Below are 20,151 nucleotides of genomic sequence, written 5' to 3'. Positions count from 1 at the left end.
TGACCTATTTACATCGTGGAATGACCTAGCAACTATCACCTCAGCCCAATGATCAAGATTAACACTAGCTATGGAATATATTAATACCAGGTACCACCTTACATGCTTAGGAGGTCCCGGAATAATGATGTTCAACAAAAGCATCACATGAAACCAAATGGAAGGACATGTCACAAAAGAGTTAGTCAAAAGCCTTAGAAAGAGTCAAAGTTCTGAGAGGCACCCACCCACTCAGGACCTGCCATGGGCTAGAGGACACTGAAGATAAAGAGTAACTATGTGTCTTCTCTGCTGGAGAAAGGATACAGGACAGCTACTTTTCATAAGGCAATGTTCCAGTAAGTCTATAATGGCATGGTAGTTTCATGGCATCTCTCATGTGTTAGCTGTGATGCATGCATGGTGGTCATGTCAAACATTAACTGGGAAGGCCCAAGGAAAGGCATAGGAGGGTGCCTCTATTTTGCCACTTGCCCATATGACTAAAATTATTTCAAAATTTGATGTTAAGAAACAGAAATGTCATGCAATGTATCACTGAGCTGTGCTTTCATAGCTAATGGAACCCCAGATTCAAACCTACTGGATTGAAAGGTTTGGAATTATTCTCCAACATATCAAGTGTGTTTCAATGTTTAAAGTTAGTAGTTTGGGCTGATAAGATGGCTCTGAAGGTAGGGCTCTTGCTGCCAAGCATGGCAACCTGAGTTTGATCCCTAAGACCCACATAATGCAAGGAAAGAACTGACTCCTGGAAGTTGCCCTATTATCTCCACACACACACAAGATGGCATGTCACTAACGTACATACATGTACACATACATGCACACATACAGTAAATAAATAATAAGTAAATAGATAATGTAATTTTAAAACATAAAAATGAGAGATAATGAGTAGGTATCCCCCCTTTCATTTGGTATAATCTAACTCTAGGATATTTCTTCATTTAATATTTATATAAGCATATATTCACTGCTTGTAGTGTTGGGTTTCATAAAGACATTTTTATCAAAGCATATCATGCACTTTGACCATATTTACCTTCCGATACCTTCATCAAAATCTTTGCCATTTTACCACTCATGGTGACATGTACCTTTAATCCCAGTACTCAGGAAACAGAGACAAGAGGATCTCTGTGAGTTTCAGACCAACCTTGTCTGCATAGAGAGACTCCCATCTCAAAACCCAAACCAAAATCTGTTGTTCTTTTGGCAAAGGAAACTTCAACAATTGTCTTTCTCACTGGATTGGCTGTTCACTGGGGGAAACATCAGCTAAGACTCTACCCAGATCTGGGGGTGGACTTGCTGCTCAGAGTCTCCAGGCAGCCATTAAAGCTGGGAGCCGTTTAATAGAAAACCATTAGCTAAGTACTGTGAGCTCAGCTGCAGCCATGGAGATGCTCCACTGTGGATTGAAAATGAACCGTCAAGGCTCACATGTATTACTTGAGGTACACAAAGTAGTCAGCATATAAACTGACTTCCTTAACCACTTTTCCTCAAGACCCAAGTTTTCTCTTGAGTTCCTAAAATTAAAGACAGCAGATACAGGCTGTGAGGAGACTCCCAGATGTGGCCTCAGAAACTTGGGTTCAAGTTCTCACCCTGCTGGTAATTTTAGATCCAGTCAGCGGTGTCTGTAAAGAGAACTTCTGAACTACAGATAAGATCAGCTGTTTATGACAGCCTGAACTCCATGCCAGGACCTCAGCCATAGGCCTTGTTCTTCTTGTCTCACTTTCTAACATGATGGGATGAAATCTGTTCTTCCTCTCATCAACTTTTAAAAATGTGGGTCAGCTCTTGCCTCTTTCTTGATCACAAGGGTCTCATTTTCTACCATGAAGTCTACTCCATTAAAACAAAACTCGAGTCCAATTCCCTGCTGTCTCCACTCCTTCTGCCACCAACCTCCTCCTCCCTCATCTGTGGACACCTCGCCAAGGTGTCCCTGGGCTGAGAACTTCCAAGGCAGAATGAACGGTGGCTTGTCCTCACAGGCAGCCTCTGTCTGGCTTTTTCTCTCTTGTCCTTGCAACTTTCCCCATCCCCAAGTCCTCCACTTCTAAATCCATGGGGATTTTTACCACCAAGAGTGCTTAGCAAGCCTGATAGTCACATGCACTGGGTTTAGAGTTGGTCACACTTGGATTCATTTTTCCAGGCAGGATTTATTGAGCATCAATAATGTGTTAGATTCTGAAACATAAAAGGTCAGAAAACGGTGGGAATGGTCTGCCCTTTCAGAGACCTCCTTCCAGAATAGAAGCCAAAGAATGAACAAACAAAGCAATAAACACATAACATAGAGCCAGGCTTTATGCGCCTCTGACACTGTACACTGAGGGCACAGTGTCAGGCCCGTGACATCTCTTCCGAACCGTATAACATTCACTGGGTTGTGAAGAAACACTAGACAAGCCCAGGTTGCAGCACACTCTACAAGACAGAAGTTCTGTGTTCTTTAAAGAAGAAAATGTCATCAAAGTCAAAGAAAACCCGACACACTATTTCAGGCCAAATGAGACTAAGAACATGAAAACTGAAAGGAATATGCAATCCTGGATGAGATATTAAGAATGATATTTTTAATGCTCTTGAGACATCACTGTCCAGTTTTTCAAAATCCAGGTATGAGTAACAAAATCGCATTCTTGTGTAGTATGTTTTCATAATTCTTCTGAAGAAATGTGTACCAAAGAATTCAGAAATGTTGAGGACTGATTGTGTAATGTATCCCCTAACAATGATAGCAATGACGCTAATAATCATAATCATTATTGCTAGGCCAGAAGGAAGGATACAAAAAGCAAATATTGCCAAATTATTAACAACTGTTCAGTCTTGCTAAAGGGGAGATCTGCACTCCTGGGACTATTCTTGCCAATGTTCCATGGGCATGAAATTTTTTTAAAATAAAAATATATATGATAAAAAGTACCTTGAAAAGCCAAGTGGAATAGAGCCAGGGTACAGATCTGAAGCGAGTGAGAGATGAGGAAGCCTGAGAAGGGACTAGCCTTGTTGGAAGGCGCAGGGAACAGTGGGGGCCCGGCAGCAGCATTCTTGGTTTGTGTGACCAGAGGCCAAAGGGACTAGAAGAATGGAGAATGAGAATGATCGGGATGGTCAGTCCTCGGTTCCAGTGGGGTCATGGAGGGCGTTGAAAGGGCATCTGTCCATACAGTAGCTGGGGTGTGGAAGTGTTATCAGGTTCTGTCTTAGAAAATCACTGTTGGACACTTGGCAGGAAGTAAAGCGCAGAAACAGAATGTAATTCCTGACTTGGGCAAAGAGCATTTGAGAACGGAAGTGGTTCAGAGAGACGAGTGTCAATGACGGGACCCACAGGGTGGCATCCAAGGTGTGTGAGATAGATGGATTCTGCATGGGTTTTGAAAGAAATATAGATGAATGTGTTGGCTGCTGGGCAGGATATAAAACACAGAGCAGAAATAGGTAATCACAAATAACTTCAGGGCCCGAGGTCTGATAAACTGAGTAAAATGCTAGCCTGGTTACTACTTAGAGTCTGGATGAAGAGAATGTGAGAGAAGTTGCTTTCAAGGACACAAGGGTCAGCAATTCAGGGATCTTTATAAGAAACTAACCGTGCCATATAACCTACAAAGGTCCCACTACAAGCCTTGCTCTGGTCCCAGGGCCACCCCAGAGTAAGATACATGTTCCTTGTGACTGCTGAGATCCCTCTAGGCTAATTTAAGTGCCCACAGGAAGCAGCCTGAGCATGGTGAGACTATTTGGGAACCTGCTCAGAACAGTGCTCTCTCAGTGTTCATCATGGCTGACATATGAACCCTGGAAAATGTCCCTTTCATGTCCTTGGGGCACCTCCAGGCTATATCCTCATCTTCTGGATTGACCCTATCCATTGATCTTGCATGACCACCACTGAGGTGCCCCAGCCTCACTTGGGCTCTTGAAGTCTTTTGGTTTTAAGCCTCGGGGTCAAGAAGATGTACTTCCTCTGCTTCCTTCTACTGCACACAATGCTATAAAATAGCTTGCAGAGATATGGTATGGAGACAGGGCAGGGCAGGTACCACCGCAGGTACAGAGGAAACACCTCTGTATAGGTTTGGAGAGGATAAAGGAGGTTGGCTATGGTTTGTGGCAAAGAATGGAGTTAAAGATGGCATAAAGGAAGACTCAAAGTCTTGAAAGCAAGAGCACTATTTGGATGACTCTGTGATCCCCCCCCCCCCCAATAAATGTGGGAAATCCAAGCTTCCGATACAGAAGGCACACTCTCCCACTTACTCAAGTACTGAAGCAAAGTGCCCATCCCATGGCAGAAACTCCACTAGGTAAGGATACAGACAGCCGTGAAGCAAAGTCCATACCTCTTAGTGTAAGGAGAGAGTGGGCAGAATGAAGCCCCAGTGATGTAGCAGGGATGTGACTGCCTGGTACCAAGGCACCTGGAAGCATGGGATACTGAAACATTGTAGTGAAGTTATAGAAAGTTCTGGCAGGACATGGGCAGAAGTTCTGAGCTGAGATTTAGATGCAGAGCTAAATCTCTCCAGGAGCACATGTGGGAAAATGTCCAAGGTAATAGGCTAAGACAGCCTGCCTGGTTGTCCACCCTTGTTACCTTGTAGCTTATACTCTAGAGGGATGTGTCGGGGACAGCACCAAGCACAGAACAGGAGCCTCCTCGGGGCAGCTTTCTGATAGACAGACATTACTCTAGGGAGGTAGTGTTGTCCCCCAGCAAGCTTTTATTAAAGACCCTGTTAGTTTGGTACAACTGCTATAATAAAATACCATAGACTGGGTGACAGGAATAACAGGTCTAGTTTTTTCTCCATTCCATAGGCTGGGATCTAATATCCACATATTGTGTTCTTCTGAGGCTTTGGTCTCCTGGCTTTGCGAAGGGCTGCCTCCTTCCTGTGTCTCACCTGGTCATTTCTTCATGTGTCTGTGTCCAAATCTCTTCTTGTGTGTGTGTGTGTGTGTGTGTGTGTGTGTGTGTGTGTGTGTGTGTGTGTGCGCGTGCGCGAGCGCATGTGTTTATATGGGGTGGGGTATGAGTGCCCAATCATGTGCATAGACATCAGAAGTCAATGTTGGACACCTTCCTCTTTTGCTTGCCCATTTATTCTTGGAGACAGGGTTTCTTACTAAACCTAGAGCTCACCAATTCAGCTGCAGCTTAGCCATTGAGCTCCAGTGATCCACCTATCTCTGTCACCAAAGTGCTGGAGTTACAAATGCACGATTCTACATCCAGCTCTTATGTGGGGCTGGGAACTTGGATACTAATGCTTGTGAGGCAAAATTTTCCCCACTGAGCCATCTCCCCATCCCCCAAATTTCCTCTTCTGGTAAGGGCACCAGTCAGATTGGATTAGAGCACATTGTAATGGTCTTGTTTTGACTTTAATTACCTCTGTAAAAACCAGATCTCCAAACATAGTCACATTCTGAGGTACAGGGTGGAGTGTTAAGCCTTCAGTGTAAGAATTAGGGAGGACACAATTCAGACTGTAATGGGTGCCTACTATTACAAGGCCATGCTTAATAACCAAACTTTGTGTTGTACTTAAGTGTACATGTTTATTCTCTAGCCCTCTGGCTATTTAGTCAGTGGGTTCTGTGAATCAAATTCTAGAAGGGCTCATAATCTAAACCTCTCATGTGCTTTCAAGATTGTTTTTCCATGATGCACAGAGCCAACACTTGTCCAGAGTCAAGCTCTTCTCTTCACTCTTGAGAAGAAATATCATTGGCCCCAGGGTTGACCCCCCTCCCCAGTTTCCCTCAGCAACAGCAGCAACAACCCGTGGAGCAGAAGAGACCAAGTATGGCTACACGTAGTGGGCTTGGTGGCTGCAGTATCTTCCAGCTTGGCTTGACTGCCCTTGGTAGGTCATGTGGGTCAACACCTACAATTCCAGTTCAGTCTCTGTGCCTCCTAGACAAGGCTTCCCCTGGTAAGACTCCAAGGATGAGGAGGGTCATAGAAACACTCCACAAAATCCCTTCATGCTACATTAGGTCACTGACTCTACGAGCCTTCCTTCAGGATAATGAGCCCTCGCGCAGTGTAAACCTTGCTGGTGATTTTCTAAGTTAAAAAATAAAGGCAAGTTTACAATGAACAGTCAATTTAGAAGTATTGTGACCCAAAATTCTTTGCTCCAATCACCTCTAAATTTGCCTCCTCCTGCCCTTTCCAGCCCAGATCCATCATGGTCACCACCTCTCTTCACCCATCCGTTGAGAAGCTGGGTATCTAAATGTAAATCCCTCTCCTCTCAGTGCCCAATGGGACCTCAGACTATTTCCTTATGCTGAGATTAGTCTCTGAGCTTACACTGTTCCTAACCACTGGTGTCTTCTTACCTCATTTCTTCTCAGTACACAGATTCTCGTTGCAAGGAGGAACGTCTGAAGATATTATGTATGACTATGCTGTATGACATCATACTCAGGAGAGAATGTATGACTATGCTGACATTATACCCTGGAGTCATTTTAGAAAAACGAAGACATGAATAGCTAACACATCTTTAGAAATTTGGGGTGGGTGGCGCTCTGCCTGTGTCCATGTGTCTGAGATGGAGATGGTGGCTAGAGACAAAGTTGGATGAGTTAGATCCATCAAGAACAGCCCCACAACAAAGACAGAAGTTCAATGTCATCCTTAGCTTCATAGAAAGTTTAAGGCCAACCTAGGCTTATAACATGAGACCATGTCTCAAAGAACAGAAGTGAATCCACCCTCTGGGGTTGTAAAGAATGTCTGATTGTTCTAGCCCCTACTGATGCCCCCCTTTCTCTGACTACATAGACTCGGCAGCAACAGAAGTCTACTTACTACTCTGTGACATTGGTGCGTGGTCTGGTGTCACCTCAGATTGTTCTCAACATTGCTGCTTGTCTGTAGGAGCATACCCTACACTTCTGAAGAACAGACTCTGCTCTTCTGTATTGCAATGCCCTACAGGGTCAGAGCTGTGAGGGAATTTGGAAGCACTATGTTAAATTTCCCCTTTCCTGGTGGGACTCAAGTCATGAAGTTTCAGAGACTTGCTTCAACCACAAAGCTGTAGGGAGCAGAATATGCAGTCAGTCCTGTTCAATAAATGTTGCTTTACCTGTCTGTTCATTAACATGACTGCAACGGAGCCAGGCAGACACAGGGAAAACATTTCTGACTTTTAAGTCACTGTCTATACTGCCGTGGATCTAACCTCCAATGTTTTATGCTTGCAATAAAAGAAATCAGACATGGGTGGGGAGATGGTTCAGTCAATAAAATATGCGCCACACAAGCATGAGAACCTGACTTCCAGTCCTCAGAACCTACCTAAAAAGTCAGACATAGTGCTAGATGTTTGTAATTCCAGTATGGGGAAGGCAGGGACAGGAACTGGGACTAATCGGCCAGCCAGCCAATCAAGGTCTGGCCTCCACATACATGCAAATGTGTGTGCGTGCGCGCGTACGCACACACACACGTGCACAAATGAAAGTAATACAACTATTCAAAAGGAAAAACTCAGCATAAAACTGGAAAGCTTACCATAGGCCCTGTACTTTCCAAGGCCCAGAATGCACTGTCTGCCCACTAGCCTTGGGTGTGTTTGGGAAACACTCTGACAACCCACAGCATCAGCCAGACTTGAAATAGATGCAGTTAGTGGTCCATGGGGTTGATGAAGGGTGAAGGAGAGTGTGTTTCAGAGGGAATGCACACAATGAGGGTTAATCACCTCATTAACTCATTCCCTTCATGCTTAGATCATCAATTGATTTAATCATATCTTTACAGGCCAAAAAAAAGGAGCCAGTGACTATTTCAATGGGAGATGTAACTATTTTAGAGGACATAAAATGTCAAGAGGAAAAAACACGTTGATTTTCAAAACCAAAGATGTAGCTCACATAGGGAAATTCAGAATGAGATATTTGCTTGTCAACAGCTTTCTGATGACCTCATCTGAATCCAGATAGGAAAGCCAGTGTGCTTGCTACTGATGCGGTTTTAGATGGCTGAGAAGACGTTTGTAAAGGCAACTGATGGTTTTAGCTCAACTGAGTGCCCACAGGGAGTGTGTAGCTGCCTGTGTGGGCAGACGGGTTCACAGCACACTTTCCCACATAGTTCAGACTTGAGGTCCTGCTCAGAACGTCAAGCACACACTGGTTAATTAGCTTCATTGCAACTGCAGCTTCTCCAACTGGTGAATCAACATGTCTGCATTATGGTCACCTTCAGGCTAAATTCTCCAAGTGCTCTCAGGATGCCTGACTTCTGCATTCCCTAATTAACTGCCACCTAAGTGCTGTTTAAATGGCAGCTGCATAGATCATTTCTAAAATCCCAGCTGGCACCAGGGTGACAAATCGGGCTAAGCTGAGAGATTTTCCTAAGAGGAGGGTGAAGGTGAGCTCCTTTCTCTCCAAAGTTCATTTGGCTTCAGGGGCTTTGAAGTCAGAGACTTCTGTATGAAGGCATTTAAATTGTCACGTCTGGTCTCTCGTCTGCCAGATAGGTAGTGACCTGTCATAGATGCTCTGTGCCTCCCACTATACATTTGTCCAGAGTGCACACTCTCTTCTATCTGTAAACTGGGCTTTCTCTTCCATCTTGGCCCTCTCCCTCCTGGCTTCTCTCATGTTCTGAACAATCAAAAGATCCATACCCTGGCCTAGAGGAGCCTCAGAGAGTAAAATGTTTGCAAGTGCCAATACTGGACTTATATCTTCAGAAACAGCATTAAAAATAAATGCTGGACATGGTAACATGTGCTGGTAATCCCAGCACTGTGGGAAGCAGAGACAGGTGGAGCCCTGAGGATACTGTCTAGCCAGCTTAGACTACTTTCTGTCTCAAAAACTGATGTGGCACCTGAGGTACAACAAATGGGGTTGTTCTCTGCCTTCCATGCACCTGCATGTATGTGGACCACACCACCACAGACACCACACACACACACACACACACACACACACACACACACACACACACACACATCTGTAAACAACCAGCACCAGCTCTGCCAGCTCGCTTGTGTCACTCTGCTAGTCAGCTCTGCTCTTGTTCACTACACCCACCGGGTATCCTCTAGTCAAGGACTCCAACAGTGACCCCCTGTTATGCATCATCAGATTAAAAGTAGCTTGAAAACAACTAGCATTTAAACAAAATGCTCCCCAAACAATGCTGAGATGTTACAGCCCCCGCTGGCCACTGTCTTCTTACTAACCTGCTTCATGGCAAACTCAAACTGTCTTTGCCCACCTGCCACCACGTCTGCTGTCTTCCCCTCTGGCCATTCTTTCTTGAACCCTTGTCACCGCACTCTCAGAGCGTCCCTGAATCTGCTGTGTTGCTAAGATTTCTCAAAGGCCTTCCTTTGCAGAGCCTTAAACCTCATTGACTATTTAAATGGGTGCTGGGATTAAGTTGACCCCACTGGCTTTCCAGCCTTCTCTAACTCATTTCCTTCCCTTAGCTTCCATAATACCCTTTCTCTGTGTCTCCTTCCTGGGCAGCTTCTTCTCAAACACCATGGCCTTGCCTCACGACTCTTCTTTTCACATAAATTTGCAGTATCCTGAGCTCTGTCTTCAGACAGAGTCTCTCTAGGGTCTGCTCATGGCATTTGTAACGATTTCAACTGGTCTCATGGCCTTGTTCGCCATCCATATGTTCATGGCTCCCCACTCACTAGGATGCTTGGACCTTCCTCCTGAATGCCAAAATCATGTGTCTACTTACCAATACTTTGACTCCCCTTGAATTCTAAATAAGCACCTCAGACCTCCCAGTCTCTCTTCTCTGATGTTCTTCCTTCTAGTAAAAGGGTATGCCTCCATTTACTCAGTTGCAGTAATCAAAATCTTAGAGTTACTCACTCATATCCAACCCCTCAGCAAACTCCTGGGTCCACCTTCAGAATATGCCTGGGATCCCAGTATATCTTACCACACCTGTCAGAATCCCCTCTTGGCCAGACACTTAGTGCAGGCATCTCCCAGCAGGTCTCCTTGCTTCAATCTTGCCTCTGTTTCTCAAAAAACTCCCCAGAGCATCCCTTTAAATAAAAGTCAGCCCTTGCTCTGAACCATTGCCCTCGGGATAAATTCCACAGCCCTTGCCACGACCAACAAGGAAGCCCTATCTGAAGCTGATTTTGGATCACCTCGCCACATCCTCATCAGTTGCTGAGGGGACATGACTTTTTCACTGGGACCATTGCTGCTGGTCTTTCTCATCACCCATAATGCTCCTCTGCTCTTTGTCCAGCTGCCAACATGTCTTTCTGCTGGTTTTCCACTACCCACAACGCTCTCCTACAACATTACTCACATACCCACTGCTTTCTTCACATCTCTGCTCAAATGTCACCTGTCAAATAAGCCTTCTTACGACCTTCTAAAGCCTGTATCTTTATTTATTTCCCTTTGTAACTTAAGTCCTCACCCAAGTATGTTGTCATTTATTCATTTTTCCCCTGCCTACTTGACTTTAAATTTTAAGGAGATCAATTTCGTTGCTGTTGAATATTTTTTCACTGTTTTATCACCAAAATTGAGTACTATGCCTGGCTCCTGGTAGTATCCAAATAGATATTCATTACTGAATTATTTAATGAATAAGAGAATGAATGATCCCCTACTTGGAGAGCCTTCTAATATGTGAGTATGGAGTTGTAGCTCAGTGGTAGACTGTTATATACCAGGTCCATCATTTGACCCCAAAATCAATAAATGAATACGTAAATGAATCAGATTTACAAAAATTTTAAGAACTGAGGAATGAGTCATTTCCAGCACATGAAAATGTACTTAAGAATATTTATGGAGAGGCTGGAAAGATGGCTCAGCAGTTAAGAGTACTGCCTGCTCTGCAAGAGGACCCAGGTTCAATTCCCAACACCCACATGGAGTTACAGCTATCTGTAACTCCAGTTCCAGGGGATCCGACACCCTCACACAGACAAATGTGTACTTAAAATAAAAATAAAATTAAAAAATCTTTTCAAAAAACAGAATATTTGTGGTTTAATAGTTGAGAGTACCTGCTGCTCTTCCGAGGACCTGAGTTCTGTTCTCGGTCCCCATGTCAGGCTGCTCTAGTTGCCTGTGACTCCATCTTCAGGGGATCCTGGACCTTCTTCGGCCTCTGGGGACATTTGCACCTACATGGTGTACACTCACACAGACACATAAAATCATCTTATAATTCTTTTATTTAAAAAATAATATTTTAAATAGAACGGTAACTTAGTGGTTGTGCATTTTGTGACCTGTGTGCTTATCAAATTCTACTTGTATTTCCTCATTTTATATCTTCCTCTCTGGTCTCTGCTCCATTAGGGATGTATGAAGAAAGTGCTTGTTTGAGCTTGCAACTAAGTTCCTATTTCATCAGTCGGCATGTCTTTCAAGCAATCCACCTCAGTAAGAAATGTGGTGATGTTTTATTTGTGCTCTAACAAATAATATTTATCTGGGGATCAGAGGACAGAGCCAGCCACTGGGTTAGACATAGAGGCCAGACAGTGGTGGCACACAAGCCTTTAATCCTGTCACTCAGGAGGAAGAGATCTATCTGGATCTCTGTGAGTTCAAGGCCACACCAGAAACAGAGCCAGGCAGTGGTGGCACATGCCTTTAATCCCAGGACTTGAGATCTCATGTCTTTGCTTGGGAAGGGCACACACCTTTAATCCCAGGAAGTGATGGCAGGAAGCAGAAAGGTATATAAGGCATGAGGACCAGGAACTAGAGGCTTTTGAGCAGTTCAATTGAGACCCACAGGGGTGAGGACTCAGAGGCTTTCAGTCTGAGGATTTGTGGAAACAGGATTGGCTGAGGAGTTGGCGGAGTGAGGTTGACTGTGGCTTATTCTGTTTCTCTGGTCTTTCAGCTTTCACCCAGGTTTTTTATTAATAAGACCATTTAACAATTCATCTTACAAAGAAATGTCTCATTGACTTCCAATGAAATCTCTGGCTCTAGAAGCAGGCAGACTTCCTCACCTGACCCAATGTCCAGCCACACACACGAGGGCAAGGAAAGGAAGTGCTGAGGGTTCCCTCACATGTAAACTTCTGGAGATCACAGACCTGCTTCCACAGCTCTTGACACACTCACTGAGCAGCAGAAGTCCTATGTTCCTGAGACCTGAGGTAACTGCCTTTCACTCATCTCCAACACCTAGAGACTCACTGACGAAGAAAGGAACATGCATAGGGTCAGCAGAAGGCAGGTTTAACTTTGAACCTGGTCTTCAAGAGCTGTTTGACCTGAAGCTGGTTGCTTGACCTCCTTCAGCCTTCATTTCTCCAAGGTTCTGATAAGACCTTCCCAGCCCACACTCCTGTGTTGGTTATGCGCTGCCCTGTAGGTAACGCAGCTCAACAACCTCAACTCCTGCCATCCTGGGCTGGTGAGTGAGTAGGGTTGACAGTCTGGAGAGGACTGGGCTGGGAAGCCGTGGTCTCAGCTAGAGTACCCTTTGTCCTGCAGGAAGTGATAGGGCTCAAGTCCGTGAGCTCCCTGAGTGGAAGGAGTCTTGTCTCTCTTAATCCCTCAGGTTATCACAGATTTGATCCCAAAAGCATTTGGCAGGCTTCCAGAGGAGCCACAGAGTCCTACTTTAAAACTGGATTAGAGCTCTCCCCCCTACTTTCCTATCCCTCCACCCTTCTCCACTCTCATTAATTCTCTTTGTTCCCCAACAGTCTTGCTTCCACTCTCAGGTCATACATACATACATACATGCATACATACATATATGCATTAATGCATACATATATGCATACATACATATATACATCTATCTATATAAAATCCAAGAACCCCAAATGATAGAAAACATATTATTTGTCTTTCTGAGACTGGGTTAATTTACTTAATGTGATTATCTCCAGTTACATCATTTTCCTGCAAACAACATTACTTTCCTCTTTATGACTAAAAAGAACTCCATTGTGTAGATCTAGCACATATTCTTCATCTGTTCCTCTGGTGCCAGATATCTAGGATAGACAGACAAATAACGACAACAATCATTGTTAATGTGCTCAACCTATAACATACTTTGATGAAATGTCCTTATATGACAATACAATCTTCAGTAAATACATACAGTCAACTTTTAAAAATATAATTTTGTGTGTGTGCACACACACACACATACACACACACACACGTGTGCACAAGTACACCACAGTACATATGTGGAGGTCACAGAACAACTTGTGAGAATCATTTCCCTTTCCTTCATGTGGGTCCCAAGAATACAACTCAGGTCCTCAGGCTTGATGATAAGTGCCGGTTTATGTGCTAATCCATCTCATCAGCCTGACATTAAAGTAAAATAAAATAAAAGTTCAAGAGCCTGGGTGGCTCACATATGAGCTCTCAGCAGGAGACTGAGGGAGAGAATAACCTGCAGGTTATTCCGGGCTGTCTAGGAAGTTCTAAGACGGCCCAGGCTATGATGCGAGATCTTGTCTCATCTCTGTCCCTAAGACTGGCAGAATCCTTAAACTAAAAAGATTCACAGAATGGAAAATATGCTCTACTTTTGAAGTGAATCACTGCAAAATCAGACTGCAAATCCATATGGCTCTTTGGAGGCCAAGTGAGGCCTTTTTGTGTCGTGTCTGTGCTCTGTGACCACAGTGGCTGCCTAGTCTTCTGAGGTCAGGATAGAGGTGGGGATGGAGGTGGCAGGCTTGACATTGCCCCATGCGCTCATCTTACATGTCCTTAGGGAGCCCGTCCCCACTTGTAGAAACTCCAGTGAGCACAGGTCACCTTCATGCATGGTTTCAGCGGCTGCACAGGTATGGTTCTGGGTAATTGAAAGAACGGCCACAGGTGAATACTTACCAAAGGAGGCCACCTCAAAGGTGTAGTGACCCCTGAAAGCCATACGACTAGTACACTGCTCACTCCTCCTCTCTGGGTGGAGGGAAGACAGGGTGCTAAGGGCTGATAATGAAATGTGTGAGAGATTTGGAGGGGGCCGCGGTAGCTGGCAAGGACTGAGCAAAACCAGTGCTGGTGTAGACTGTCACCAGGCTGAGGGCCCAAAGTCCAGCAGCAGGGGTCAAGCCCTTTGCTTGGTGCTAGGGAGTGAGCCTAAGGTTTCACCCATGCCAGGCAAGCACTCTGCCACGGAGCTATGGCCTGAGTCTTGTTTTTCACCATTTAATTGTTGAGATACAGAATTGCCAAAGCTGAATGGAACTCACTCTGCAAATCAGGCAGGCCTTGGATTTGTGATCCACTGGCTGCCACCTCCTGAGTAGCTAGAGTTTTAGACCTGCAGCAGCACACTCAACTGGAGCAAGTCTTTATGCCTAAGACAAAGGGAAGTCCATAGAGGATTTTAAGCATGAGATTCACATGTTCGCATCTGTGCTTCCAGAAGTCTCCCCCCAGCATCAGCATGGATTGGATTAGGAATGCAGACTGAACTCAAGTCCCAGAACTCTTCTAAATCCACTTGGTGTCTCTCCATAAGTCCCAAACACAAAAAGAAATGATCTAGTTTACTGAGGCTGAACACCAGGGCAAGGGCATATGAGGGGTAGACAGGCTGTTGAAATATTGTGTCATACATATACAGCACATACATAAATGCATGTACCTCACACTCCCCCACACCACACACACACACACACACGCACACACACACACACACACACACACACACACACACACGTATATACATACCTCACATATAACATCCATGCACATCCATGCAATGGTACACATACATGTACATAAACACATATACATGCACATATACTACACACATGCAGAAGCATATATCACACACATACATACACCACATGGGCATATAGGCGTGCCTTACACACACACACACACACACACACACACACACACCTTTCTTGTCCACATATTTCAGATACATGCAGATTAGAGAGCTTCTGGCTTGTGCCCTGGAGACCAGTCAGCCAGATTAATGTCACGTCAGAGGGAGACATTGTTCATATACTATTCTGTCTGCAGAGACAAATAGCTGTGGTCATATGACATAAGACCTGGTCATGAGAGAAAGACAGTATTACATACACAGCCTTGGCACCCAGGAGTTCAAGCTCGTTTCCAACCACACAAACTCAAAAGATCAAAGGTCAAAAACCAGGCATCCTGGGACTTGAGACAGCACATTGGTGGGACCTAGAGGGACAAGGGTGAAGAGAAGGTGGAATAGGGCAGATCGAGCTGCTTTCTGCTTGTTGGCATGTGGGCTTGGGTGCACCACTGAGTCCCATTTCAGCTAGCCGCTGGCCTTGGACCACCCACACTGGCCTGGCAGAGCCTCCCGGGCTAAGGTGTCCATGGGTCAGGACAGGGCAGAGTTGGATGCACCCGCCACGGGAGTCACAGGACTGATCATAAGAGCGGTTGTCCTGTCATTGCATTGCAGCTCCAGAAACTAAAACGGTCACTTTCTTTCAAGACCAAGAGCTTGCGGAGCAAAAGCGCTGATGACTTCTTCCCGAGAACCAACAGTGACGTGAAATTGCAAGCTGACCTGCTGGCCAAGGCCAGCCCGGGCCCCAGCCCAATACCCATCCCTGGAAGCCCTGCATCCATGCCTACCAGGGCTGGCCTGCACCCCGGCAGCAGCAACAAGGCCCACACCTTTCAGGAGCATGTCTTTAAGAAGCCCACCTTCTGTGATGTCTGCAACCACATGATCGTGGGTAAGACCCCCTTACAGCTGTAACGCCCCTGGGAAGCTGAGTGAGAGCTGGGTGCCCAGGTTCAGGGACCCACGGACCAACTTCAGAGAGTTAGATACAAGAGGGTCCATGTGGGGAGTGGTTTTGAGGAAGAGGACTTGTGAAAAGCATAGGGAAGCAGGGCCAGGTGGAGGGAGAAGTTGTTTGGGATACAGGTGTAGCCAAGGCATCAGCTGGCACCCTCTACCAGGAGCCTGGTGCCCTTTCACCTTTTCTGTGTGTGGCCCATGTACACCTTTCTGAGCCTGACATGCCAGGTGGGCAGAGGAGACCTGAAATGTTTGTGTCTGTCATCACTAAAGCAGGACACATAAGTGATGATGAGTGTGGCCAGGAAGGTGGAATGCTCTATGATCCCCTCACCTTTGTCAAGGTCCAGTTAAGGGGTGTGTCGGTGTAAAAGAGAATCAGAGACAATTTATTCTAGAGCCAAACATTAATGGCCATGGTCCAGGAAACACAAATTTAGATTACCCCAAATACCATGCTTTGATGTTTCATGAAGTTTTTAGAGTAATAGAACAATGAAAGTTATAAATCAAGGGATTTTTTTTTTAAATGCATGGATGGGATCGTCAGGAAGCCATGTTACAGGAAAGCAGGGAGGTCTCAGCCATCAAGCTCAGGTGTCGTCAATGACATGCTCAGGCTTTGGGTTAGTGGAAGTTTAAGGTCATCGTAGAGTCCAGAAGTTATTTACCTCCAAGTCTCACGAGGCTGTCAGGTCAAACACAGAGGTGGGCAATCGGTGACTAGGGAACTAAAGGTCCATTTGTCTCTGGACCTGCAATAGTCCAGCTCTCTGAAACGACAGAGTGCTAGGAGGTACAGCTGTGCATCGGCACAGCTTTGGTTCTGGGCCCTTCCACTCCCAGGTGGGATATTCTAAAGTCAGAAGCGACATCAGTCCCACTGCCATGAGACCTGTCCACGTCTTCAGACAAGGCTTAGTGCCTCACACGCTCTGTTTTTACTCTCCACTCTCCCTGTGCTTTCTCCAAATAAGCCACATTGAGAAAACAAGGTTTGTATCAATCAAGAGATTTCCATCATAACACCACTTAATGATCCTGAAATCCCGCACTAAAACATCTTTCAATTCTCATTTGAGCACCTTCAAATCAGACAGAGCCCGACTGACTGAGACACCGTGAGGTAGTTAGTCGTATCTTTTCTTGTCCTTGCCCCTCACTCTTCCCTTAAGCCAGAGGCCCAGCCCTGTCATCCATTCTCCTGGCGAGAACAAGAGGTGGAATGCAAGCACCTTGAGTTCTTGAGCCAGAGGTGGCCCACTGCCACTCCTGATGAATTCCTTTGACTGGATAAATTGAATGAGAAATCCCACAGTCAGGAGGGTAGAGAAATACCATTTGACATTTCCAGCCACCTGGAAAGAGGCATGGATAAGACATGGAGAATGGGGTCAGCAATCTGATCCAATGCTTAGGTCGCCTTTGGAGTTTTCAGCCTCCTTGCCTGGTAGATGCAGCTCGTTCTTAGAGCTCCCACCCACTCACACCTCCATTTGACCATGATGTGGCACCTGGCTGCCAGTGTGGGAGACTGGGGGGTCCCTTCGCGTTCCCTGCTCAGAGTATGTAGGTAGCCTGCCTCCTGCTTGGTTTTCTTGAATGCCTCCTTTCTGAATCCCCTGCATCACTTTCAATTGCCACCAGGCCTTTTCAAGGTACATCTATTCATAACCCTGAAAGAGGTGATGAACATCTATTTTAGATCTCACTGTGATACATGTGAAAAGACAAAGAGCATGTGTTTTTAAGAATGAGTAATGGAAATGCATTCACCTCTGAGGAATGTCACAGCCATTACCCTAATGGGCTTCTCAGGGCACCTCAAATACAGCAACAATTTTATAAGACTCCACACTAAAGAAGGTTACACTGTGCTTCTGTCTGAATTAAATTTATATTGTAGCTGCCTTTTTAAAAAAGTATGTGTATGTGTTGTTGGGAGGGGGCATGAGAACATGCCTGCATGTGCTCACAGAGACCAGAGCTGGGATTACAAGTGGCTGTGAGCCTCCTGATGTAGGTCCTGGGAATGGACCTTGGGTCCTCTAAAAGAGCAGCAAGTGTTTTTAACTGCTGAACCATCTCTCCAGCCCCATGCATCTGCCTTTTAAGTTATTTTTAATTTTAAAGACAGAGTCTCATGTATCCCAGGCTGGCCTAATTATCTCTAATTAGGACAGTCTTAAACTTCTAATCGTCCTGCCTTCCTTCCACCAGAGGACTGGGATTACGTTTGTGTGCCGCACACCTGGTTTTATTATAAGGATCAAACCCAGGTCTTCATGAATGCTGAAGAAGTACCCTAGGTGCCTTTTTCATTGAAATCCTTTTGTAAATAGTGGGGGGAGGGGTGGTATATGTATATGTGTATATATATATATATATATATATGTGCGTGTGGAGGCTGGAGGTTGACTGTCAGGTCTTATCTCTAGCACTACCCTTAGTTTTTGAGGCAGGGTCTCTCACTGAACCTGGAGCCCACCCTTTCTGCTAGGCTGGCTGGTCATGGAGCTCCAGGAATCTGCTTGCCTTATCTCAACACCCTCCAGCACTGGGGATATATATATATTTAATATATATATTAATATATATGTGCTGCCACTGTTCTTAGCTTTTATATGGGTGTTGGGGATCCAAACTCAGGTCATCTTGCTTGCTGTACAAGCATTTTTTACCCCCTTAACCAGTGGTTCTCAACCTGTGAACAACCCCTTTGGGATCTAATGACCTTTTCATAGGAGTCATCTAAGACCATCAGAAAACACAGATATTTATATTATGATTCTTAACAGTAGCAAAATTTCAGAAATAGCAATGAAAATAACTTTATGGTTGGGGGTCACCACAACATGAGGAACTGTATTAAAGGGCTGAAGCATTAGGAAGATGCCCTGAACCATCTCCCCAGCCTTATGTCTTTTTCATCTTTAAAAACAATAAGGAAAATAGAAAAATAGTCAACAAGTTGTCCTGATCTTTTCAAGGATTTAACAAAGTAAACTAGTGCCTTCTTTGAAGAGAACAGAGAAAGGACTGAAAGACGTGAGGTGGGACAGAAGTGAAGTGAGAGGCTTCTTGGAAAGGAAGAAGAGGAGATTGACATTCCCCTCCCCCTCTAGGTTTCTGAGACAGAAGTACACTCATGACTGGTTTTGTGAGACACCTTAGGTGTGCCTTGTTGACAACTGCCTTAAAGTTACCGAGGTCACATGTCCACCAGGGGAACACTGACCACTAGAGACAGGCTCATAGCTGACCATCTGTTGCAAGTTCCTTCGCCTCAAACTTGATGCCTGAGGTGCTCCCTGCTGAGCTGGCCCCTCACCCCATACGTTTATGACCTTTAGCCAGTCTATAGTCTTGCCTCTAAGGCTTGCTACTCTTCATTCTCACCTATGGGGTGGGGTTGCTGTGGATGAATTTCAAAAAACATTTCAGTATAATATTTTCGTTTATTCTTTGAGAATTTCATACATGCAAAAAATATATTTCAATCATATTCACCCCCTCCAACTCCTTCCAAATCCTCTAACTCTCTCTCTCTCCTCTCTCTCAATTTTATGTACTTTTATAAAAACCTTGCTGTGTCTAATTAGAGCTGGCTGTATATACAGGTGTGGTCATCCACTGCAGCATGGATAACCCACTAGTACCATACAACTGCAGGGTGTGAAGAAACACTGAAGGGAGACCCCAGGCTCAAATAGGATGCAAGAACAAAGAGTGTTTATTATACCAGCATGCATGTGGGGTCGTTCACCTGTACAAATGGCGACGACCCCGAGAGGGACATGTAGGCTCCTTTTAAGCACAGCTAAGGAGGAGTTTCAGGGTCAGCTACGTAACTGGTTTAAGCAAGTAGGAATCACTTTAGTCTATTTCTAACTGGCTGAGGTGTGGTCTTATCATTTTTGGACACATCTGCACAAGCTTGGACATGACTCAGAAGGGGCTGCTGGTTTGTCCTTGAGATATTGTGAGGCTGACTTAGGTCCTCTGTGTTTGTTCTCTCCCTCGACCCTGAATGGAAGGGCCTTGTAGATAAATGTCCCTTTGTTGGAAAAGACACCTCTTTGCCCTTCTCAGAGAACTGGAACCTAAATTCAGTTGCGAAAGTGGGAGAGTTTAACCCCTTCACCACTAAAGAAAACAAATTCTTTCTCCCCTAGCCATCATCAACTGTCAGTCACTTCTCAGCTAGGAGTGGCAGCTCATGTGCCCCACCCCTATCCATACATACATCTTTTGCAGGTCTTGTGCAGAGACCAGAGGCTGTTAGTGAGTGCTGTAGTCCTTTGGTGTCTCCCCATTCTCTAGCTCTTCCAATCTCT

At 45.1% G+C, this 20,151-nt stretch overlaps 1 protein-coding gene across 3 annotated transcripts in view; it reads left to right on the top strand.

Moving 5' to 3' along the window:
• Nucleotides 1-20,151, top strand: part of Stac (SH3 and cysteine rich domain) — a 127,972-nt gene that overhangs the window by 40,036 nt on the left and 67,785 nt on the right. The window contains exon 2 of one of the 3 annotated variants that reach the window (XM_052722409.1): nt 15,500-15,746. The exons of 1 other annotated variant lie outside the window; for it this stretch is intronic. In XM_052722409.1, coding sequence (XP_052578369.1) covers nt 15,500-15,746 — 247 coding nt within the window. Of the gene's footprint in view, nt 1-15,466; nt 15,747-20,151 lie in introns of all 3 variants that reach the window. One more of the 3 variants, XM_052722400.1, reaches the window with a different exon arrangement.

Source organism: Peromyscus californicus, unplaced genomic scaffold (genome assembly GCF_007827085.1).
Source record: "Peromyscus californicus insignis strain IS unplaced genomic scaffold, ASM782708v3 Scaffold_11__1_contigs__length_118956290, whole genome shotgun sequence".
Taxonomy (NCBI): domain Eukaryota; kingdom Metazoa; phylum Chordata; class Mammalia; order Rodentia; family Cricetidae; genus Peromyscus; species Peromyscus californicus.
This window is presented reverse-complemented; position numbering and strand designations above follow the sequence as displayed.